This window comes from Paraphaeosphaeria sporulosa (genome assembly GCF_001642045.1).
Source record: "Paraphaeosphaeria sporulosa strain AP3s5-JAC2a unplaced genomic scaffold CC84scaffold_11, whole genome shotgun sequence".
NCBI classification, from domain to species: domain Eukaryota; kingdom Fungi; phylum Ascomycota; class Dothideomycetes; order Pleosporales; family Didymosphaeriaceae; genus Paraphaeosphaeria; species Paraphaeosphaeria sporulosa.
This window is the reverse complement of record NW_017253370.1, coordinates 789,886-811,517: the sequence shown is the minus strand read 5'-3', so window position 1 is coordinate 811,517 and position 21,632 is coordinate 789,886. Positions and strand designations below refer to the sequence as shown.

Genomic DNA, 21,632 nt, shown 5'->3' with positions numbered 1-21,632 from the left:
TGCAGCTGCCTTCCCGTCTTTCAACACCATATCAAGCGCCATCAGAGTTGCAGCTGCCCGCATGGTGCCTGGTCCAGTTTCAATGTACGGTGCCGAGATACCACTGTACCCAAAGGGAACATAATCCAGGTCTTGGAACGCAAACAAAGGCCTGCCATCGGAGTCGTCCATTGGTTCAATTCTCGCGTTGGTGGTGGGTGGGGTTTGGGTGGATGCGAGAAAGCGTTTGAAGGGGGGGGTGAAGCTGGAAAAGCAAAGGTGGAAAGCTCGCTTAGATTATCCTAGTGCTAAAGATCACGAGACTAGAGCTGTGGTGTTTCAATCCAAACCCCCAGCTCAATGATAATCTGCTTCAGCCTAAAACGCACAAGGCTTAACACATCTCCGCTCACCCCCTCGGCGCCCTCTTCTCCCTCCTAAAACAGCTAAACTCCACCCTTGTCCCCTCCCTTAGACTCTTCAGCGTGCCCCTCAAATTCCCTAGCTCACCCTGCAGCCTCACCCGCGCCTCGTTATCCGTCTTCCCATCCAGCACCTGGTATATCTCCGTCTGGGTCGCGCTCGCCGCCTCGGTGGTGTAGCTCGCTAGCGTCTGCGCCATGAACTCCACGTCCAGCGTCGCCTGCATCAACGCTTGTAGGTTGATATTGGAGAGACGCGGATCGTTGAACGTCTTGATGAGCGCCGTGGTTGTGGCCTCGAATAGCGCGCGTAGAATGCGTGCGGTAAGTGGCGGCGAGGTGGTGCTAACTTCTGTGTGGACGAGGACGAGGCCGAGGAGGATGGCGAAGACGTAAGGCGAGGGCTGGCGGTCTGCGACGGATTTTCCGGGGTCAGAGGGCGGCGCCCAGCTGGGCGAAAAGATTCCTTGTTCGATGGTGCCGGCAATGCGGGCGGCGTGGGGCTGGTTGTAGGATTTGAAGAGCTGGGCGTCGAGCTGGGAGAGGACGCCGTCGATTTTCTTGGACTCCTCGGTTAGGGAGACGGAGAAGAGATTTTGGAAGAGGGTGATCAGTTGCGGGGTGATTTCGGTTTGGAAGGAGGTCATGTTGGAGAGGGTGAGCAGGAGGCGGATGGACTGGGTGGGTGTTAGCGGTGGTCATGTCAGGTAGTTAGCGCGTAGAGGGAGACTTACCCTCTTGCTGGCATCGACTTTGCCCCATCCTGCGTTATGAGCCTCATCGTCATCTACGGTCAGATCGTCATTCTTGATCTCGAAATCCTTGCCCAGTGCTGCTCGCCCCTTCTCCGCACACTCAACCATCCCGCTCAATGTTCTGTACAAGCTCGTCACGAACTGGCTCCTAACCATCTGCAGTAGCTTACTGCTCGGTGGGACTAGGACATCTACTGCCGTTTTACTCGACGCCTCCACGTACATGATTTTCTGCAGGTTGTTGAGCAGGAAGCTCTGCACAGCCAAGAAGCGAGTAGGCATCGTGGTAATATCTTTGCGATCAGCATCTCTCGTCCAGTCTTCAAGCACTTTCAGACTCTCGGCATCTGTATTCCATGCTGCACACACAGCCTGCACGCAGCGCTCACGCACACCCCCAACGAGGGCGCGAAGGGCTTCATCAAGACGAACAGTTGACCCTGTCTCGTTTAGACGCAAGGAAGCGAGTTCGTTTGCTGCCGTGCCGATCAACAGCAGCGACTTGGCCAGGTAGTGAGACCCCGACAACGCATTCGAGTGCGGTGGCCAGAACGCATACTTCTCCCAGGCGTCGCCCCTTTTCGGCGAAGGAGGCGGGGCACTGTTCGGATCGAAGCGGAACTTGGAGCCCATCGTCGGGCTAAGTGCCGCACTCATTGGCGTTCTTGGTGTAGTAGGAGTAGGGCTCGTCGGTAGCGGCGAGTAGAGCGAGGTGATATCCTCGATTGGCGGTTCTGCAAAAAACGAGAAGAGATGTTCTCTGATAATGTTCACCAGCTCTGTGATACCATTTTCCAGCTCAGTCACATTGCCGGGGGAGAGCTTGTGATGCACAGATGACTGGTTATTGAAACCCATAGGCAGCGACTTCTGCGCCTTGCCATCGATGAAAGACTGGGCTATGTCCCAGTACTCCACGATCTCGCCCAATATGCCACCGTTAGCGGCGAGAAGCGAGGTCATCGAGGTGTGCATATACTCCCAGAACTCGATCGTCTTGGACGTATCCAGTTTCGCAGGCTCGGCGGTGATTTTGCTGTTGGTCGGGACGGCCCTCAGGTGCTTCAGCAAAGTCTTCAGCCCCGGCTTCGGCTGGTTGCCCAGTAGCCGCCGCAGATATTCGATCTCCATCCTTGCACGGTCGCAGCTTTCAAGGATTCGCTTCCTCAGATGCTCGTATCGCGAGAGCAACCACACCCAGATAGGGTTATCCTCGACGCCCAGCTCCAGCATGATGGAAATGAGCTCCATGTACTGCTCTTTTGCCTGATCAAGGCCAGTCTCATGCCTCGAGAAGTGCGTGGAGGTCAGCCGCTTCCACGAGTCTCGTTTGAATGTCTCAATCTGATGCTCCACATCGGCCCACATTCTCGCCGTGACGATAATCTGGTGGATTTGGGAGTCGGCAAGCGGGGTCTTCGAATAGTTGGCTTGCTCCACAATGTAGCGCGTGTCTTCCGCAAATTTCCGTGCTCGGGTGTATTCTTCTACTATCGTCTCGTGGTCCTTCCGCCGAATTGCGTCCTGTATCGCAGACCCCACTTCAAACAAGCCACGGTTCTTCTCCACAGACAAGAGAATCTCTTTCAGCGTTTCTTCCTTGTCCCTGCCGCCCAAGGCAGGGCCCCACACTTCCTCGGCCTTGACTGCCACCTCGGTGAGCGGCACCTTGATGCCGTGCACGCCGTATTCACTCTCCTTGACCAGCGCATTCTTCTTCTTTTCTCCGTTAATCTGCGCAACTGTCTGCGGTGTCAAAGTCGCGCTGGCTCCCCGCGGCCGTGCCGAGAAGCTGCTCCGACTCGGGCCTCGCGAGTGTCCCGGCCGCCGGCTCGGGCTTGGTGGCGGTTCGGGCGCTTCTTGTCCGTCCGCGCGCATCTCGCTGTAGACACGGTCAATGGTCGCCTTTGCACCGACGAAGCGCTCGAAGTTTGCTTCCACGAGGACTTTGAGAGACGCGGATTTCTTCTCAATGCTGCGGGAGAGGAAGTCAAGACCGGAGAGCAGCGAGTCGGTCGATGCAGAGCTGTGCACGTTGGAGAGGAACAACGAGGGCGAGAACGTCGTCGAGCTGAGGAGGAACCGATTCCCTGTACAGTCGCGTCAGTGGCTATTCTCATGCTGCGGTGTTTCCAGTGCCTGCATACTCAGCTTGACATCGTCCTCGACCGCCAGACCCCGCTGCCGCAGCACCTGCACCACGCTCGGATACGTCCCCAGCGGATCTTGCTCATCCTTCTGCACCAGGTTCTCGACGCCCTCCTTCGTCTTCTCCACGCCGTCCCTCTTCCGCGTAAAGCTGCCGCTGGGCTCTAGCACGCTGAACCGGCTCTTGCGGCGGCCGGGGGGCTGCAGCGTCTGCGGGCGCTGCGGTGCCGGCCCATCGTCCTCGGAATCGGAGCTGTTGTCTTTCTCTTCAGGCCATTGCGCAGGGAAGAGAGTGGGTATGTTGTATTTGTTGAGAAGCTGCGTCTCGATCGACTCCATTTTCGCGGCGTGGGGAGCTGTGGGCGTGGCCGCGCGCGCGTTCGGGGGTCCGACGAGGGTCGACGTTGCGCTTGAGACGTAGGGCTGAGACGTGTATCGAGTCGGGCCAATCAGGAGCATTCACACCCGTAGGCAGAACCCTGCCCAACAACAGGAGATTAGCTAGACCACCAGGACCAGCAATAGGGAGATATTATCAAAGGCAAATCTTGGAAAACATGTTCAATTCCCTGGAGCGGGTCACGAGGTGACAAAGTTTGCAATGAAAGAGCTGTTCGTCTGTAACACATCGACATCGAAGTGAAAGAATCACGGAGGAACATTCAAACCACAGTGTGTTGAACGTTGAGTTCAAGTTGAATGCTGAATTCAAGTTGAATGCTAAGTGTGAAGCCACCAGTTCGATTTTTCATCATGTGCGAGAACCCTCGCGCTCAAAACAAAATCGTTTCTCAGCCCGCTTGCATCGAAGGAAGGGATCAAATGCATCGCCTCTCCACCTTGCATAAAGCTAGACCTACATTAGGACATCACACGGTCATCTGAGACGGTGTGTGCGCGCTTGCAAGAGCTAGGGCGAAAACGATACAACCCGGGGCGCGAGGGGTGGGCGCTGTTGACCAAACTCGAAGGTCGCCGGATCGAAAGATGTTTGGGTATCACGAATTGTATGCCGCTGAACGCCGGAAAATCAATATGCCAGATCTCACTGATCCATGAAGGGTGTGACGTCCCTACCCTGGAACCGAAGCACATCCGTGGGGTTCCCACCATCGCTCATGTCCATATCATCGTCCATGTCCTCGATGGATCGCTTCGCCTTGACTGACGAGTTTTGAGGCGCATGTAGCTGGCCTTGTTGATGAGATTGTCGTGCGGCCTGCTGCAGTCCGTTGGTGAGCACTGTGGAGTTCAGCTGCTCTGACCGCGAATGTGCAACTGAGCGCCGGGCAACAAGAATGTCCCAATGATTTTGGAGTATGTTCTTGATATTGTCGTCAAAGTTCACGCAGAAGCGTTGGGCCTGGCAAACTTGCATGCTCTTGATGAAATCGAAGTCGTCAAGAACCTCCATCAGGTAGGCTGCCACGACCGCCGCCGACTTCTCATTGCCACTCTCACAAAAGACGAGGACCTTGCCGAGTTGTGGATCTCCTGTGGCTTCCGTCATCCGCCTAATCTTTGCGACATGTTGATTGATCAACCTGGTGGTGTACGACAATTGGCCGACCAAGTCGAAGTAAGTAGCAGCCACCACGGACTCAACCTGACCACAGGTTTCCTTTGCAACCTGAATGGCACCCGCCATAGTTTTAGGTTGCGAACGTATAGCCAACACCATGCTGATGCCTTCGCTCTTCAACCATTCACGATCCTTGGCCGCATTAAGTGGGCCTAGATACAGCCATGGAAGGATCATCTGCGCTTTTCGTCGCCGTTCGTATGACCAGTCCAGCAGTGTGTTCTTAGCTATTATGCTTTCAAGATTCATCTCCTTCAGGAAGTTGGTGTCATTCTCCTCCGCGGGGTCAACTCCGCTGACATGTAGCTCGGGCACCTCGGTCGTGAGGGTTGGCGGAGGCACCACTATTCGTGGCGGAGTTGGTAATCTATACGTATACTCGTGGTGCGGTATGTGAGCGTAGGCGATGTCGGACATGGCCATATCCTCGTGCGTCGTGATGGAAGCCATCGTGGAGTTGAGCTGCGGTGGCGGCCTGCGGGCGGGGTCAGAAGTAGAAGAGTGTGATTGTCGGATTCAGGAGACAACAAGCGATGACGCGAGTGTTTGGATAGCCGTGGGGCGTCTTTGGCTTGGGCTTCGGGTTTGCGCGTTGCGGATAGAGACGTGATGTCTTAAGCAGGAGCGGGGTGGCTGCGCGACAGGAACCGTAACGCGAGATCCCAGTGGATCAAGGGGACCCAATCGCCGAGCGTGCTATAATAGTGCGTCGTGGAGTCAAATTGAGAGGCGAAAGCTTCATAATGAGGGAAGGCAGCAGTAGCTATAGTGTCTCCGTGGGTGGGCGGGCCCAACGCGGCAGGTACCAGTCGACGCGTCTGACGTCACGTGTCTCTCCCGCCTACTCCGACGCAAACACGAAGTCCAATGCTGGGCCTGTCGTATGCAATACCAGGACAAAAAAGTAAGTACACTAGGCCTACGATTTGTCTACGCTTGGGTAGCACGCTGCACTCGATTTTTGTCCTAGTGCTGTAGAGATTGTTTCACAAAAGTCGAGTCTCGAAGCGACCAATTCACGGTACAGAATATGATTGGGGGTATAATGCGCAGTATCAACTTTTTGCCTGGTAACACCGCGTCCAATGGTCAAGATCTCAAACCATCGACGCGGTAACTTCAACCTCGTGCTAGCTGAAGTGATCTCCATGATCGCTCTCGCCAACTCTTCTCCCACCCGACCGGCCTTCCCTCAACTTCCACCTTCTCCGCCTCTCAAGCTCCTCAGCTTCTCGTTCCTCCCGCCTCTTCTTCTTGCGCTCATAAACCGCCCGCACAGTGCGCTTTGTTCGCTCCGCGCCCTCTTGGAAATTGGCTCTGGCCAGTTCCACGACAGAATCCACCTGCTCGGGCGTATACACAAAGTTCCATGTGCTCATAAAGTCTGAAGTCGTTGGGTCAATGTCGGAAACCTTGGGGTTCTTCAAAAATGGAAAGTAGACGACCGTGATACCAGCATCGGGTCTCGTGATTTCCCAGTCTTCTTCGGCTTGTTTAGAGCTGAAGTTTTCCCGGTCCGCTGTGCGCTCTTCCGTGGTGCCAACCCAGACGTTGCAGAAGCCGAGATCCTTGCTTTTTCCACTTGGCTGCTTGGGTTTGTCATGTTCTTTGGCTTCGCGCATTTTCTCTTGCGCCTGTTCTTCCGTACGCGCTTGCGCACTATCGAGGTCTTTTTGCAGCTCTTCTGCTGACTCATCTTCTGGAGGCCAGCCTGCTCCTACAGGCCAGCCTTTGATTCCGCGCTGCTTGGCGTATCCTTCAGTCACTTTCAACCAGTTGTCCGTACGCACATCGGAGCTCGCATCGAATGCTATCAAAACATCCACGTCCCTGCCAGGCCGTAGCAAGGGATATATCGGCAGATTGTTGCTCATACCGGCGTCCATGAGCTGGAAGTTCTCGGTTGAGTGTATGCTTTCTGGACAGGTTGGGGGCAGATATTCTCGCATACCCAGCGCGAAGTTGGGAATTGCGGCCGGATCGATAGGATGAACTTTGACCAGGTCTCTATCTCTCTCCGCTATCATGGCGTCCAACCCAGTGAATCCGGTAATACCCGAGAAAACGGGTCGAATCTCTTTGTAGTAGTGCGAAAGAGTCGCGCAAAACGCGCTACCCCAGATGCCCATCAACAATGGTACACGGACTTCGGGCAAAGCCAGGCCGTTGTTTCGCCAAACCGATCGTCCATTCTCGAATTTGCGACCAACTGCCCAAGTAGGAATGCCGGCCTCTAGTTCTTCGCACCAAAACTCGTAGGGTGTGAACCTAATATGGTCAGTACATGTGTTTCTCATGGAACCTGACTTCAACATACTCAAACCATTGGAACCAGGACTCTCTTCGCGCCTTTGCTTCGGCAGCGATTGGGTCCTTAGTGTCTTGCTGCTCGGCTAGGGGTATCTCGTGTCGAACGGCCGTATAGATTGGAAGCGGGTGAGAGCCATCGTCAGTGTACCTGCGCTGGTACGAGAGCTTGAAGTCGTGACCGTCCACGGACAATTCGCCCTTTGGTACTAGCAATCGTGCAGCTAAAAGCACGCCGTAGATGTCGACGATACCGAACTCTGCACTCGGGGTTCCTTTCGCTTTTTCTACAAGCCCGCCGAGTAGATACTTGTTCGTAGGAGCGCTCGCAACGAGATCAAGTGCGTCGGGAGGGTAGGCAATGTGCACACCTAGCCGATTCTTGAGATGCCGAATCAATCGAGAGTGGCTTCGTTGCGCAATATTAGAGTAGTAGAGCGTCTGCAGCCAGCAGCTCCCGCTCACACCTGCAGTGTATGTAACACAGTCGAAGAGCCCTTCCTCCTGGGCGGAAAGGTAGGAAGCTGTCCCTGCTACGAGCGCCCGGAGACCACCACCGGACCCGCACACAGCAATGATGGGAACGTCATCAGGATGTATTTTGGCCTCGGGGATATCCAGATAGCGTGCCAGAGCTCTTTTCGTAAACTGTCCTCGCTTTTCCAGGAATTTCTTCTCTTCTGCGCACAGCTCATTCGAGACGCGAACGGATGCATCCCAGACAATCTCAGGATGGGTCTCGGGGTCGTTTGCCTCGTACCAAATCTCTTCAGCTAGGGAACCCGGTGCCATAGAAAGCTCATTTTGCAACTTCCTCACGAAACCCGGGAGAACCTTGGCCCACTCCGGTACCACGTAGTCCACGATGGTGTCACCCAACGAGGTCACAGACTTTGGCGCCTCGGAAAGCTTCCGCGTTATAGCCTGCCATGCAGACACTTTGTCCTCCTCGGTTGTGGATGCCTCGCCCTCTTCTTTTTTGACAACGCGTGACTGTGGTGGGGGAGCTTGTTCACCGCTGCGGTGCTCGCTAGATTCCGTGCCATTGCTACCGTCCGATGTATCCTTCGCCTGGGTTGATGCTTCGCGCCGGCCGAGGATGGACCATGAAGCTTGCGGCGCGTCAAGTTGAGTGGGGCGTAGGAATGCGCATGGCGACGACGAGGACGACAGGTAACCGGCGGTCGCGGCTGCGACGAAAACTGGAGGACCGTATCGCGTGCCTAGGTGCAAAGCAGTGGCTCTGGTGGGCAGAACGCGCCTAGTGTGCAAGCTTCCGGGGGTCAATGGATTGCGCAGAATATGGGGTGGCATTATGCTTACGATCGACGAGCTCCCCACCAAAGCTGCCCAAGCTTTTGTTGCTTGCTTGGACGGACCATGATGGCGCGGTTGGGGAAAATGAGCGACTGGGGTGAATGTATGGAACAGTGGAGAATGAGGATGAGCGCGGCCAGAGGCCCTCAGGTTGTGCTCAGCATGACGGAACGCGTAAACCTAACTTTCCCATGATGCGATCCGGTTTTTGCTGGGAACGCGATCGCCAGATCCAGATCGTGTCGCCAAGACGCGTAAACACATGCTACTGAAAGGCTTGATCACCCATAAACCTTGGTTCACTCAGTTGACACCAAGAAAAGCTGACCTTACGGTCTTTCTTCGCATCCAAGACGGAGAAAATAGACAATATTCTAGAATCCCGCGCTGTCTTGGTTAATGATGTGCATTCAATCGTCATCCCGCGACGCTAACCGTAACCAGCACGCTAAATTGGTGAAGCAGCCTCGTGTAACCTCCGTCCAGAGCTAGCCGTAATCGACGGTCTTCAGATACTACTCGAATAGGAATATTGAACATCCCTCCAGACTGCGACATGCAGCACTTCTTGCATCGAAGCGCTGAAAACGTGAATGGTAAAGCTCAATCCATTGGCACGGGTTTAAGACTGAGCGCAGTTCCCGCAGGATGACTGTGCAAGAGATAGAAAGAGCATACATAATACATAGGCAAAGAGATTCGTGCAAGGAAAGTACGGAGAGCGGCACTTCTATCGGAATTAAGGCTGATAACAAAATCTTTGACAAAGCACTGTATGTGTACACACGCCGCTGCATTTCAGAGCTAATAGGAGGGCCGGGTCCATCATAAAAATAGATGAGAACATTGAATCGTACGGAAGGCCAAAGCTTCTACTAGCAATCGGCGGCGTGTTTCTCATACGCGAATATCAAATGTACACACCGCAAAGAGGGCTCCTTCCACATTGTTTCAGCTGTCACGGTTTCGCAACGCCGCGCTAGGTTAAGACCGTATTGGTTTTCATTCACTTTAGCCATGTGCAGCGCCTCTTCGATTGCTACGCTTGGCACGCCCATTGCTATAAGCCACTCGAGGCAGTCCTCTCTCACTTAGTACCGACCAATTGGCCCTTGACGATGCCATACCTATCATTACCCACGACCATACTCTACTCAACACTTTGAACAAGCCCTTTCGACGAGACTCAACCAGGCAGCCTGTCAGCATGCGAGCCTTCACCTTCCTCGCCGTTCTGCTAGGCCACCTCCTCTTCGCTATCGCCTCCCCGCTGGCGACCGAACCCGCCTCCATCACTACCGACATAACTCCCAACAATGCCGCAATCGCCGGTGGTGTCTACGCATGTCAAGGCGACAACTTCACTGGTGATTGCTTCTGGAACCCGCCCGAGCGCATGCGAGCGTGCGCCCTTCTCCTGATCGGAAACCCCAGCAACGGCGTCGGATACAAACCTCGATCAATCGGCCCGGACGAGGGAGGCCACTGCGATGTGTTCAAGGGACGGGTCTGCAATGACCAGACGTTCTATAAGCGTATCGATTGGCCTGGCGTGAAGAACGCTACCGAGCTTGATCCACGTGCCTGGGACGCGATTCGGTGCTATGGTGTTTTGGATTGAGCCTCATTACATGGAAAGACTGCGGTGGAGTTTTTGGAGCGTTAATTCGACCGCGGTCCCCTGTACGAGGTTCCAAATAATCTCCCACTAGAGGAATAACCGACATGTTGGCGGATGAAGGGCCTTTGAGTTGCAATGACGGATGGGGCGATATGTGTCTACAGGAGCAGATCGAATGATCGGACATTGCTGCTTTTTGCCCCAAAAATTTCGCTTCTCACAGAGATAATGGAGTCTTCCTGATCTCTTTTTGTTCTCGAAATCCAACATGTTCGCTTGAGAGTTCCACGAAAGATACGGCCGTGCTGGCCTGGAAGACTTCTGCTTTATACCATCACCCTTGGCAAATCCGCATCCAACACGAGTATGGCTAAAATTAAATGCGGAAAGTATGTCTAGAGGCATAACAAGCATTGCAACTTGTGGGATTGCTTGATGTTGTCCAAGTCTAATCCTTGTATTGTACGAGAACTTAAAGCACGCCCAATATCTGAGATCTAAAACGTCACACTGTAACCGGGACCACATTCCACATATAGTCGCACTCGGAATCTGAGAATGAGTGTGGACTGTTATCATTGATGTGGAGCTTCGGAGTAAGGGTCTTTACCTCATGATTCCCTAGTTGTATACCTCCAACGCCATCTTCACTTGCAACAAATCGCGAAACACAAAGTCACCAGCTCAGGCCGCAATCATGTCATCCCCAAAGGTTATCATCGTAACAGGCGCGAACCGCGGCATCGGCTGCGCGATTTGCACGAGCCTTCTTTCACACCCTTCCCAAATCTCTCACCCCATAACCCTCTTTGCAACCTCCCGCCAAGGCAGCAACCTCAATCTAACCACCTCTTCCTCCAACCAGAGAAATCTCTATCCATCTCTCGATATCACATCCTCATCGAGTATCTCAACTTTCGTTTTGAAGTTGAAATCCTCATACGGAAACGTCGAAGTGCTGATCAATAACGCCGGCGTAAATCTTGACAGCGACTTCCCCCCCTCCAACGCCAGAAAACCACTCGACACAAACTACCGCGGTACCCTAGACGTCTGCACCGCCATCCTACCCCTACTGACGCCGAAGACTGGCCGCATAGTCAACCTCTCCTCCGCGGGCTCAAGCCTGGATCCATTCAATCCCCCCTCGCCCAGCGCTTCAGAACCGTGCCCACGCTTAAAGACCTCAACATCTTGGTAAGGGAATATCTAGATGCCGTAGCCGCTGGCGAAGATGCAGGGCAGGGTTTCCCATGGCGCCGCTTGTACGGCGTCTCTAAGGCGGCAGTGAATGCGCTCACTGCGATTTTAGCGCGCGAGAATGCGGGCCGTGCGACGATCAATTGCTGTTATCCTGGGTGGGTGGATACGGAGATGGGAAACCTGGTTGGAAAGCCTTCGAAGACCCCGGAGGAGGGCGCCAGGATCCCGGTCAGGCTTGCAATTGGGGATGTTGGGGGTGTGAGTGGGAGGTTCTGGGGGAATGACAATGTGAGTGGGAAGGGCGATGGAAAAGTGCAGGAGTGGTAGGATACGGAAGCGCGCGGACGCGAAGCTGGTATATATGTAGGCACCTCCCTTTCTACTCGACTGTGAGACTCGTCGACTACAAGCAAGCTCTTGATGACTGTTGTTGATGAGGCTGAAGCGAGTTTCATGTTCGTTCTCAAGAATCTCTATGCTCACCTCTACTGGTTCGGCGTCCAATTAGCCAGCCCCACATGCGATCGACTTCTTGTATTTGCGTTGTACATGTTCGGAATCGCGAATGTCCGACATCGTACAACCTTACATTATACGAGAGTACGATCAACGCTTAGCTCGACCTGCAAGAGTGTGAAACCCTGCTCTCTCGTACCGGCGATACCGCATTGGGCCAGCGTGTTAAACACTTATAGTAGGCCAAGTCATCTGAGGAAGCTTAGTCCACGATCTCGACTGGTGAGGCCCGGAGCTTAAATCTAACCTTTTATTGACTCTACGCGGGATATAGAACGTCCACTTGGACTCTGAAAGACTGCCACAAGATCAGAGCGCTCTTCCAAAGCTCAGTGAGACGGACCGATTACAGACCATGGCGCCACGTTTCCGCGCCGACCAAGTAGGCTCTCTCATCCGACCACAAGCTCTACTAGATGCCCACAAGACTCTGTCAAAAGGCGCAGCTCCCGGGACTAACTCCACCGAAGACGACAAGAAAAAGCTACAACTAGCGACAGCCAGCGCCATCGCAGCCGTCGTCCAAAAGCAACTCGATCTCTCCATCCGCCCCATCACTTCCGGCGAGTACGAGCGCACCGTCTTTTTCGAAGGCTTCTTCGAAAAGCTGCGTGGCAATGAGCTTCGCGACGTCCGTGTACCCGAGGACTTCCGCCCCAATATGCCGACTTCGGATGCTTTGGAGAAGGCAGGCATAAAGACAACATCTGCGTCTGTGGCTACAGGGAAGATTAAGCATGTCGAGCCCGCCTATCTGCAGGTGTGGGAGTTGTTGAAGAAAAGTGTTCCAGAGGAGAAGTGGAAAGAGTGTAAGATTGCGCTGCCGTCGCCGGCGTGGAATCATATCTGGCTGTCGAAGGGGTTGGCGTACACTCCAGATGTGTATGCCTCGGATCGGGAGTTCTTCGCTGACCTGACGGTTGCTTACCGTACCGAGTTCAAGATTCTGTATGAGGCTGGACTGCGGAATGTGCAGATCGATGATCCGCAGCTGTTGTTCTTCATCTTGGACAGCTTTAAAGATGGCTTGAGGAGTGAGGGGGTCGATCCGTCTGAGTTGCTTGATACTTACATCTGGGCGTTGAATGAGGTTGTGAGAGACCGTCCTAAGGATATGTACGTTGGGATCCATGTCTGCAGGGGAAACATGCCGGGGTCGGTGGCTGGATTCCTCGAAGGCTCGTACGAAAATATCGCGGAAAGGTTGTTTCGCGAACTCGACTATGATACTTTCTATCTTGAATTCGACGATGCTAGATCGGGGAGCTTCGAGCCATTGCGTTTCTTGCCTCGAGGAAAGAACGTCACGCTGGGATTGATATCCACGAAGACGTCGGAGTTGGAAAGCCTAGAAGAGTTAAAGAAACGTGTTTATGATGCAGCTGAAGTTATTGCTTCTGGACAAAACAGGTCAGCAGAGGAAGTCCTGCAGGACTCACTGGCAGTCAGTCCGCAGTGCGGATTTGCGAGTGCGCACCATGGAAAGAATGTCGGGAATGAAGAGCGTATGTGGGACAAGCTAGTTCTTGTTCGTGATTTGGCAACTAGCATTTGGGGGGACACAGCCTGAGGAGTTCGTTCGCAACACCATGCTCATTTATACAACACCATGAATCAACTTGTACCACGTGTAACATACACAGCAAAACATCGTAGATTTTCAGGTGATATAATCGCTCTCCCAATCCATTAGTAGTTGTGTGCAATATGCATGACCGTTGTCTTGAGCGAGCTCCAGCGCAGTTTTACCGGCGAGGTCTCTTAGCCATGGGTTCCCAACAGATATCATTGATGCTGGACGTCCAAGCAAGAACTCGAGCCCCTGATCAAAACCCATGCGGGCTGCCTCCATCAATGGCGTTCGTTGTTGTTTATCGCGTATTTCAAGCTGGATGTCATGCCCCTCAAAATGGAAAACCAGAAAACGCCATGCATCGAAACACTTATAGTGCGCCGCATACCACAACGGTGTGCGATCCTGGTCGTCTTTGAGTAGTTCATCCCCAGCTTGTCTCATGATGGTTTCCACAATGTTGCTGTGATTATAGTGCAATACCAGTTCAAGCAGAGTCATGACCATTCCCTTGGAGAGCCCAACTTCATTAACGTGGTCAATGAAATCGCCTTCATACCACTGGAAATTATGCGTACTCAAGAGAAACCGGAAGATTTGATTGTGTCCGCAACTCGCAGCCCATTCAAGTATGGTTCGGTCGCATACATCAACCTTTGACACAAGAATGCTGAAATCATCTAACTGCTTGTAGTAGAGATATAGCTTCTCAAATGTCTTTGGCGCCCTCATGGCAGCGATATGGAGTGGAGAAAGACCGGAGTCTGATTTCGTGGCGCAGATCAACCCCTTTGTAATCAATGGGTCAATAACGTGGTCGTCATCTCTTGCGCAAGCTGCATGTAAAAGTGTCCTCCCCATACAGTCGTATGGATCTTGATTGATGTTTTGTTGCTCTTCAATGATCCCAGCATCGTACTTGCGGAGAGCCACTGATCGTCCGAGGCAATCTTTGAGGCCAACATCCTCGTAGTCCCGTCTAATTTGTGGATGCCTCAGCAGCGTCCCAGGAATAAACAGCTGAGAATCTTCTAATAGTCTGATATGTTCTTGTGAAGCAACCTCCTCTATTACATCGCTGCTCATGAAGGTGGCAACGTCCGTCATGAAATTGCGCCGACATTCGAAAAACACTGGTAGTCGATCGGTAATTACGCCGAATCTCAAAAATTGTCGCATAAGAAGCACAGTGACGATGCCGTGGTGACCTTCTCCATGATATCCATCTATTATTGAATCAGTGTATTGGTGGTATTTCGCCCGAGCTTCCTCGCCAGAACGAAGGAAAAGTCTCGGGGCGCAAGAGAAATGTTCCAGATCCAGGGCCGCGCTAATGGCAAGCTTGCTGTGTGGCGCTAGACAATCAATACGATTCTGTAGGGCCCGAGCAAATTGTTCGTACGCCGAGCATCCTCTATACAAGACATCCGCATGCTGCTCCCATACTGGATCGTGCTTCATGGGCTCTAATAGCGACTCACAGATGGCAACGTAATCTTCCAGAGCCATGAGGATCATAGATCGTAGGGCTAGGAGCTGTAGACTTCGGCGCGTCAGCTTTTCCAGGCATGCTCAAGTGAGAATGGGTACCCACATTCGAATATCGTTGAGTTCCGTAGATTCCTCGATGATATCAGTACTGACAGCTCGATGCTCAAGAGAACCATCGAAGATCGGCTCCTCGGAAATACTCAGAGCGGGCAAATTGGGCGGTCGAGCCCTGGAACTTTCCCAGCGTTCTTCAGCCTTGTGAAGCGGAGGAGAGCACACGAGGTTTTTCTCGAAACACCTTCGACATTTGTTCGGCCAGGAGCCTTGGTCCCAAATGCACTAATTCCCATTAGCGAATTCACGTTTTGTGAGTGCACTTTTTGTCCTCGCGCTCCACGCACCTTGCTTTTGACCTTTGGATCTCTGCAGAACCGGCATTTGCTGTAACTCAACACTCGTGGCTTTCTTTCCTTCCTTCGAGATGGAAGTCCCGTCGTGCCGGTGACGGGTGTACTGACTTTTGGCATGTTGAAGGTAGAGATTTCAATGGGCTGGTTTGGAAGGGTTTTGGCAGGTATCATATCCGCGCGAGGATATACTTCAGCGTACGAGATTAGTAGCCAATGAAAGGCTCATCGCACAGTGCGGTGGCGGGGGCTGTGCCAAGGCCACCTGCTCTCAGGGGTATATGCTCACAGCACCAATCGGAAGCCTTTCGCGCTGAGTGCGAAGCGATTGTGCACAGTGCCCTCCGTTGCAGGGGCTTTGTCTAGGTTGAAGTCGAAGTGCTGTTCGAGAGGCCCGCAAGTTTGGCACCGCCATTTTGCAGATACGAAATGGTGTCTCCTTGTTTTCGAATAGGGCGTGCGCCATATTCATAGGGCTTTTCGCACCAACCCATTTTTGTGGACTCACTTGAGCCCACTAAGAATAGTTAGAACTTTGGAAGATCAGAACCCTGGAGCTACTGAAGCCTACGTGCGGATAACGTCGCTGCAGGATGTTGGACGGGGCAAGCGGCGATCGCACAGCGCAATGGACTTCGTGCGAGCAACGCTCAATAGCTGCTTATGTGAAGACATCTTCTCGACTTGCGCTGCTATGATTCGTTCACATATCGTACGAACGGGTGAGTTGTCAGCCTGTCCGCCGTGCCGCGTCAAAAGACAAAGTGGCGCTGGGCCCTGCAGCCCTCCAGATCGCCCGGATACCAACAAACCCTGGGCTAGGAAGTGGAGTTAGTGAGGGTGGCTTGCATCATACTCGCTAAGCAAACAAATGATAAGAAGATCGCAGTCAGCCTCATGGGACGGACCAGCAGGAGACTGAACGCATTGTTCGCACTGGTCTGTAAGTTTGCACGCAGATCACCAACTGGGACGCTGACTTGCGAGGAGCCATATTGGACATATCACGTTTTGACCGGTCAGTCCTCGACTAGCTGCACGATTGCTGTGGAAACTATCGGTAGGCCAATAATTGTCCACACGCACTCAGCGCACTTACTGAAACGGAGTCGTGGGTCTACAACATGCCTCAGGAAAGACAATACGCGTTACACACGACAATGCAAAGCCGCACTGATCGCACTGGTCGCACTCGCACTCAACGGCCTCAAACTGATCACCGCCATGTCGAAGAGCTTAAATAACTCCGATGCTTCCGCTGTCATCACTTCGCTACCAGCTGTACTCATCTCTTCCACCTTCCTATCCAGCCTTCGCTTCAGCCTCCATCGCCATCGACGATGCCAGCCCTCACCTTCCGCCCCCGAAACCCTCCTCCCCCTCCTATCGCCGAACTCCTTCAAACCACCTTCGAAGGTCTCGCCGCCCTAGTCGCCTGCCTCGCCCTCGCCTTCACGCTCTGGAAATTCTGCGGCAAGTTCCGCGCCCACTACCACCGCCGACGTCGGCGGCAAAGATCGTTTGAGCTAGAGGCACAGCTCCCGGAGGTGCTACTCCCACGTGTCATGCGTAGCGAACAAGTTTGACTGAATGTGCTCGTCCAGGTCTGGGTCACGAGCATGGGTTGACGACCAATGCATGCACCCTTCGAGGTGGAAAAGATAGACTGGACGTTTTCAGGAAGAAGAGAGTGAGAGGTCGAAGATGGCTGGTATTCAGCAAGGAACCTTGAGGCCTGGTCTACCTCAAAGCCGTCTTATCTATGTCGATCACGGAAAGCTATAGAGGACAAGAATGGCGAATGCATAAAAGTATCATACCACCGCGCTTAGGTCAATCAGTGGTTGCGGCTATGACGACAGTGTTCAATTTGCTAAAAATCCATAAACTAACTCACTATCATCTCCTATCACCAGTACCCAGCAAAGCACCTACATATCCCGTCTCGGAACAGCCAGTGCCAAGCCTTATGCACGTCTATGTCCTCTGCTCGATCTCTCCAATTCCTCCCAGTCTTGTGCATGCAGCAATCGGCCTTGCGCACTGCCGAGAGCTAGTGTTCACACTAAGCCTCTGCAGCTTCGGAGAAGGCGGCAGATAGCTAGCTGGACCGACGATGCCCAGTGGCTTAGAAGTGGCAGGCTCGTACCTACAAGGCATGTTGCAGAGGCGGTGGCATTTGTTGCTGGATAATGAGTCGTTTGAATGATGCTTCAATAGCATCGTATGGGGCAGATCAAGTCCTGCGACAACGAGCCCACACGGGCCCTTGTGGTCAGCCGGGGAATGTTGGAGTTGATGTACAGTGAAGTATCGATTGCAAGACAAGTGACTTTGGATGACGCCGAAAGCATCAAAATTCCAATTAGAGCTGAATTGCCCATCACGATTACAATGCAACGTTCAAGGCGTCTTTGGACTACCGTGAAGATAAATGAGAAGGTGGTGCATACCAGTTGACATCGCTTAGCTGTAGTTTCCTCGATCGCTGATTGCTGCGGTTCGCCCCGGCCTTGTCAAGACGGGGTTGCGCATATGGATTGTGCGTCTTCTCGAGACCTTGCTGGATTTTAGTATGGGTCTTGTGAAGGTTGGGTAGGAGGGGGTCATAAAGAAAAGGTGATTCACCCTCTGCATCGTCGTCTCGCAAGTCGTAGTTGAGGACCAGGCTCTTGATGCGCTGCTGCTCTTCCCGCTCGGCTTGCTGCTTGTTGCGCATAGCAACAGCGAACGTTGAATCTGATGGGAGATCAATGGAGCGGGTTTGGTTCTTGTTGCCGCGCTTGCTGAGAAGAGAGAACTTCACTGTGTTAGTAGGGACGGGCTGGGCAGGTGCCTCCATGGCGCTGTCCTCTGCAGCAACGGCAGTGTCGCGAGCACGACGCATTGGCAATGGAACGTCAAACACAGGCTTGCGCTCGAATTTGCGGGACTCCACGCTTTCGGACATTAGCTTTGCGAGCTCACGGTCGAACTCAGCGTCAGCTTCGGGATCACGCTCATCTTCCGGTCGCGTGACAATGATTTGCTCCTCTTCCTCGTCGGATGAGTTATGCTTCACAGGTTCATCGTCATCAGATTCCTTAATGTTGTTAGCAGGGTACAATGTTTCCAGACCACCGGAAACACTCACCTCTCCTTCCTCTCCGGACGACTTCTCATCGTCACCTTCGGGCATGACAAGATCCTCGTCATCCGGGCCGTCTTCATCGTCAGAAGCAGAGCCTTCGTCCTCTTCAAGCTCAGCGGCCTTTCCGCTCGAAGAAGCCTGGTAGTTCTGCTGGACAGCCTCGCTAAACGCTTTCGCCGCGTCGTCCAAATTCGTGATCAGCTTCCATTGGGGCCGCGTGAGACTGTACGCGTCCTGCACGATGAATTCAACGTCCATTGGTAATGCTTCCTTGATGTTGATATAGTACTGAAAGTAAGATAAGAAGAAATCTAGCTTCTTCTTGGCCGCACCTTTATCGTAGTACATGCCGCAGGTTTCCAGCAGACTGCACACCAGACGAATGCGGAAGTAGTCATCTGGAAGATCCAAAGGATTGTAGACGCCGGGACGTGCATATCCGCCCTCCCAGCCGAAGTTCACGAGCTTGTACAAGACATCGAACACGAGAGGAGAGTCTACCAGGCGGTAGATGTACATCTCTCCTAAGTACTTTACTTCCGCTATCCTTCGTTGGTTGAACTTGAAGTCGTTCAGCTCGAGACCAAAGGTGATATTCTCCAGAAGCTCGTCGATGACAGAAATAGTGAAGTCCTGGTGGTATCGATGTATCGTCCCGAGGATAATTGCTAAGAGGTGGATGTTGCTGTACTTAATCTTTCCCGGTTTGGCAAAGATCTTGTGTAGAATGTTGACGACCTCCTCCTCTTCCCAATGCATCTTGCGGATCGTCCGAACAGTCTTGTCGACGGATCGGCGGGTCAGGTCTTGATACATTATCTTGCGAAGGAAGAGTTCAATCGGAGTCCGGTCCTTTTGCTCGATTGCGGCACGCTCTGGCGGGTTGACGTAGTACATAGCGTTTTCGATCAGCATACGTTCCTGCTGTCCCATTACCTGTGCGCTCTTTTTGCGCTGCAAGGTCTCCAAAAATGACGCCATGCGGGGCGAGGTATCGGGATTACGAAGGAGGTATCGACCGCAATTCTCCAACAAGTTGCAGATGATCTCAATGTTCATGCGAGAAAAGTCGTCCAAGCTGACCTTGAGGCAATGGAAGATGACATGCTCAGGAACGACGCCAAATTTGGTCAGTTCGGCTAGATATCGTACGTTTTGTGTCCGGACTTGACCAAGGAAATCCTTTGACTTGCGCCGCTGAAGGCTGCGAAATTCGTCGTCCAAGTAGGTCACAAGACCTTGCGAGACGTCAGGCATGTATTTTCCTAGGGTTGCGATGAGCCTAGAGTACAGTGGTAGCAAATCGCTTCGTCCTTTTGGAATCTCCTGTACAGCCTTGATCAAGCGGTTGCGGGATGCTTTCGAGTTCAAGAAACAGAAGTCGATGGCTGTCCCGTCCACAGCATCTTTGGTGTTGAGTTCCGGCAACTTGGCCAAGACAGCATCTACCTGAGCCCCCACAGATTTATTTGCGATTGCAGTCGATGCATCGTCCAATTCTGAGGTTTTGGCTTCCGAAGGGGCTTCCATTTTTTCCTTGTCATCAACTTCTGCTTTGCTCTCGGCCTTCTTGCCAACTTGTTCATCGTCTGCTTTCTTCTTCTTTGGCTCTTCCAACAGGATCCCAGGCACGCGATCTTTCAGGTCGATAAGATTTTCGTAGAACCGACGCTCGTCCTCGTCTTCCCATATACCGGCACCATCGCTTCGACCACGTAGGTACTCTCCCGTTTTCACGAGACCAATCAAGCCGTCACCGGTGTTCGCAGACGTGTCCTTCTCCTTCAAATCCGGCATTTCGAGCCCCAGCGCATCAGCCAAGACTTGCGCATTGGCAATGAGCTTTTCTTGAGCCTTCGTCTGTTTCTCATAGTTTGCCTGGCGATCCTCGAAGACCTCTCCCGACTTGACATATGCTTCGGCATTCCTGCGTCCTTGGCTGGCCAGCTGTTTCTGGTCACGCAACAGGTGCGCCTTGACGTCCTCAAAGTAGCGCGTGAGGATATTTTTGAATCGCTGCTGCAATTCGGATCCGATGATGGGCGGGTCCTTGGTCTCAGCATCGTCGTCTTCTGTCGCTGACGCATCCTCCTTCTTGTCGGTCGTGGTGCTACCATCTTCATTGACGTGCTTGCGGCCCTCGGCAGTAGACGTCTTAGCTCCGAGTATATCCCATGAGAAGGCTTTGGCGAAGATGACGAGCAGAGGTAGATTGACGTGTTCGCGGTCGTGGCCGAGCATGTCCTTCAGAACCTCAAGTGGAAACGGCTCGGCGTCAGCGCTCGAGGCTGCAGCTGCCCTAGCTTTGCTGGTCTCCACGAGCTTCACGTTCTCCTTGGTCTTGCCAGCTTCCTCTGGCCGAGAGACGTCATCCAAGCTACGCAGTACACCAACAAGCCATAGCTCTGTGGCGACGCGCAGCAAGATCCTCTGGCGAGCGAGTCGCTCCTTCTCTTCCTTCTCGCGGACATCCTGCGCAAGCGTTTTCAACTGGGATTTATCTGGAGTGCTGAGTCCACGTCCGAGATACCATCCAAGATATGCAGTAAACTCCGTTGGCCCGAAGCGCTGGTGGAGCGCGCTGACAACTTCGACGCCAGTTGCAATTTCTGCAGGGGTCTTGAGTTTGCAGAGACCTTCGTAGCATGCGGAGATGATCTCGGAAAGGTATTTGTGGAGCGACAGGGTTTGCACATCTTGGAGAAACTGGGACTGGGTCGAGGCTTGGATACCGGTTCGCAGACGCTTGATGTAGGCCGTGTTCTTCTTCATCGACGAGTCGAGCGAGGCGTGCACGGGGAATACATCTGCGTATTGTGAGCACCACGGAAAACGCGGCTGCGCGCGTCATACCTTGTTCTCCATTCCAGACTCTAATATTGAGCTCGCGGAGCTCTCCTGTATCTTGTCAGAAGTTTATATACAAGATTCCCCAGCTGGAACGTACGTTTCCTTTGCCGCTCCATGGTTGGGGTGGCGGTCCCGCAGTGGTGGAGGGGCGGGAATCGAAGGCAGGGCGGGATCGCTAGAGCAGTCGCACATAGGGTTTTGCAGCTATGTCCGGTGCGTCGTTTGCGTGCATTTGACTGTTGCTCGTGCGCAAGCTCGAAAGAGCAAATCGATTCGTGTGTGTGGCAGGAGCGCGGCTTGGTAGGGCAGTGGTGCTGTTGCTCAGAGCGGT

At 53.2% G+C, this 21,632-nt stretch overlaps 9 protein-coding genes across 9 annotated transcripts; 4 read left to right on the top strand and 5 right to left on the bottom strand.

Annotated features, from left to right (window-relative positions):
* Positions 1–388: 388 nt before the first annotated feature.
* Positions 389–3,643, bottom strand: CC84DRAFT_1101190 (uncharacterized protein; the record flags this gene model as incomplete). The annotated part of the gene is made up of 3 exons (XM_018174903.1): positions 389–1,078; positions 1,136–3,246; positions 3,304–3,643. The coding sequence occupies 3 exons, from the start codon at positions 3,641–3,643 to the stop codon at positions 389–391; spliced, it is 3,141 nt and encodes a 1,046-aa protein (XP_018031410.1).
* A 385-nt stretch (positions 3,644–4,028) lies between these two features.
* On the bottom strand, positions 4,029–5,650 carry CC84DRAFT_1168228 (phosphatases II). Its single transcript, XM_018179346.1, has one exon. The coding sequence runs from the start codon at positions 5,334–5,336 to the stop codon at positions 4,350–4,352; it is 987 nt and encodes a 328-aa protein (XP_018031409.1). The 5' UTR covers positions 5,337–5,650; the 3' UTR covers positions 4,029–4,349.
* A 257-nt stretch (positions 5,651–5,907) lies between these two features.
* CC84DRAFT_1128366 (phospholipase-like protein A2) lies at positions 5,908–8,707 on the bottom strand. The gene is made up of 3 exons (XM_018175797.1): positions 8,517–8,707; positions 7,204–8,466; positions 5,908–7,154 (listed from the first exon to the last, which is right to left on the bottom strand). The coding sequence occupies exons 1-3, from the start codon at positions 8,573–8,575 to the stop codon at positions 6,017–6,019; spliced, it is 2,460 nt and encodes an 819-aa protein (XP_018031408.1). The 5' UTR covers positions 8,576–8,707; the 3' UTR covers positions 5,908–6,016.
* Positions 8,708–9,402: 695 nt separating this feature from the next.
* On the top strand, positions 9,403–10,615 carry CC84DRAFT_1168226 (uncharacterized protein). Its single transcript, XM_018179345.1, has one exon. It carries the CDS (start codon positions 9,718–9,720, stop codon positions 10,129–10,131), a length of 414 nt encoding a protein of 137 aa, XP_018031407.1. The 5' UTR covers positions 9,403–9,717; the 3' UTR covers positions 10,132–10,615.
* Positions 10,616–10,635: 20 nt separating this feature from the next.
* Positions 10,636–11,721, top strand: CC84DRAFT_1168225 (NAD(P)-binding protein). The gene has a single exon (XM_018179344.1). It carries the CDS (start codon positions 10,829–10,831, stop codon positions 11,330–11,332), a length of 504 nt encoding a protein of 167 aa, XP_018031406.1. The 5' UTR covers positions 10,636–10,828; the 3' UTR covers positions 11,333–11,721.
* A 164-nt stretch (positions 11,722–11,885) lies between these two features.
* Positions 11,886–13,494, top strand: CC84DRAFT_1168224 (UROD/MetE-like protein). Its single transcript, XM_018179343.1, has one exon. It carries the CDS (start codon positions 12,206–12,208, stop codon positions 13,418–13,420), a length of 1,215 nt encoding a protein of 404 aa, XP_018031405.1. The 5' UTR covers positions 11,886–12,205; the 3' UTR covers positions 13,421–13,494.
* Positions 13,466–15,728, bottom strand: CC84DRAFT_275933 (ankyrin). The gene is made up of 3 exons (XM_018185714.1): positions 15,316–15,728; positions 15,018–15,253; positions 13,466–14,966 (listed from the first exon to the last, which is right to left on the bottom strand). The coding sequence occupies exons 1-3, from the start codon at positions 15,493–15,495 to the stop codon at positions 13,511–13,513; spliced, it is 1,872 nt and encodes a 623-aa protein (XP_018031404.1). The 5' UTR covers positions 15,496–15,728; the 3' UTR covers positions 13,466–13,510.
* A 548-nt stretch (positions 15,729–16,276) lies between these two features.
* On the top strand, positions 16,277–17,003 carry CC84DRAFT_1168223 (uncharacterized protein). The gene is made up of 3 exons (XM_018179342.1): positions 16,277–16,381; positions 16,434–16,868; positions 16,926–17,003. Exons 2-3 carry the CDS (start codon positions 16,662–16,664, stop codon positions 16,947–16,949), a joined length of 231 nt encoding a protein of 76 aa, XP_018031403.1. The 5' UTR covers positions 16,277–16,381; positions 16,434–16,661; the 3' UTR covers positions 16,950–17,003.
* Positions 17,004–17,163: 160 nt separating this feature from the next.
* CC84DRAFT_1128361 (ARM repeat-containing protein) lies at positions 17,164–21,617 on the bottom strand. The gene is made up of 6 exons (XM_018175796.1): positions 21,399–21,617; positions 21,305–21,349; positions 18,455–21,258; positions 17,950–18,403; positions 17,775–17,880; positions 17,164–17,564 (listed from the first exon to the last, which is right to left on the bottom strand). The coding sequence occupies exons 1-6, from the start codon at positions 21,415–21,417 to the stop codon at positions 17,558–17,560; spliced, it is 3,435 nt and encodes a 1,144-aa protein (XP_018031402.1). The 5' UTR covers positions 21,418–21,617; the 3' UTR covers positions 17,164–17,557.
* Positions 21,618–21,632: the final 15 nt, after the last annotated feature.

What these genes read in the sequence shown, in the direction of transcription:
- CC84DRAFT_1168228 (XM_018179346.1), bottom strand. Translation starts at nt 5,336, where the DNA reads ATGGCTTCCATCACGACGCACGAGGATATGGCCATGTCCGACATCGCC.
- CC84DRAFT_1128366 (XM_018175797.1), bottom strand. Translation starts at nt 8,575, where the DNA reads ATGGTCCGTCCAAGCAAGCAACAAAAGCTTGGGCAGCTTTGGTGGGGA. An exon ending in TGGTGGGGAGCTCGTCGATC is followed by an intron (nt 8,467 to 8,516) that starts GTAAGCATAATG and finishes GACCCCCGGAAG; the next exon opens with CTTGCACACTAGGCGCGTTC. An exon ending in TCCTGGTTCCAATGGTTTGA is followed by an intron (nt 7,155 to 7,203) that starts GTATGTTGAAGT and finishes TGACCATATTAG; the next exon opens with GTTCACACCCTACGAGTTTT.
- CC84DRAFT_1168226 (XM_018179345.1), top strand. Translation starts at nt 9,718, where the DNA reads ATGCGAGCCTTCACCTTCCTCGCCGTTCTGCTAGGCCACCTCCTCTTC.
- CC84DRAFT_1168225 (XM_018179344.1), top strand. Translation starts at nt 10,829, where the DNA reads ATGTCATCCCCAAAGGTTATCATCGTAACAGGCGCGAACCGCGGCATC.
- CC84DRAFT_1168224 (XM_018179343.1), top strand. Translation starts at nt 12,206, where the DNA reads ATGGCGCCACGTTTCCGCGCCGACCAAGTAGGCTCTCTCATCCGACCA.
- CC84DRAFT_275933 (XM_018185714.1), bottom strand. Translation starts at nt 15,495, where the DNA reads ATGATACCTGCCAAAACCCTTCCAAACCAGCCCATTGAAATCTCTACC. An exon ending in ATCCAAAGGTCAAAAGCAAG is followed by an intron (nt 15,254 to 15,315) that starts GTGCGTGGAGCG and finishes AATGGGAATTAG; the next exon opens with TGCATTTGGGACCAAGGCTC. An exon ending in GAACTCAACGATATTCGAAT is followed by an intron (nt 14,967 to 15,017) that starts GTGGGTACCCAT and finishes GACGCGCCGAAG; the next exon opens with TCTACAGCTCCTAGCCCTAC.
- CC84DRAFT_1168223 (XM_018179342.1), top strand. Translation starts at nt 16,662, where the DNA reads ATGCCAGCCCTCACCTTCCGCCCCCGAAACCCTCCTCCCCCTCCTATC. An exon ending in TAGAGGCACAGCTCCCGGAG is followed by an intron (nt 16,869 to 16,925) that starts GTGCTACTCCCA and finishes GTGCTCGTCCAG; the next exon opens with GTCTGGGTCACGAGCATGGG.
- CC84DRAFT_1128361 (XM_018175796.1), bottom strand. An exon ending in CGTCCGGAGAGGAAGGAGAG is followed by an intron (nt 18,404 to 18,454) that starts GTGAGTGTTTCC and finishes AACAACATTAAG; the next exon opens with GAATCTGATGACGATGAACC. An exon ending in GCGAGACGACGATGCAGAGG is followed by an intron (nt 17,881 to 17,949) that starts GTGAATCACCTT and finishes AAATCCAGCAAG; the next exon opens with GTCTCGAGAAGACGCACAAT.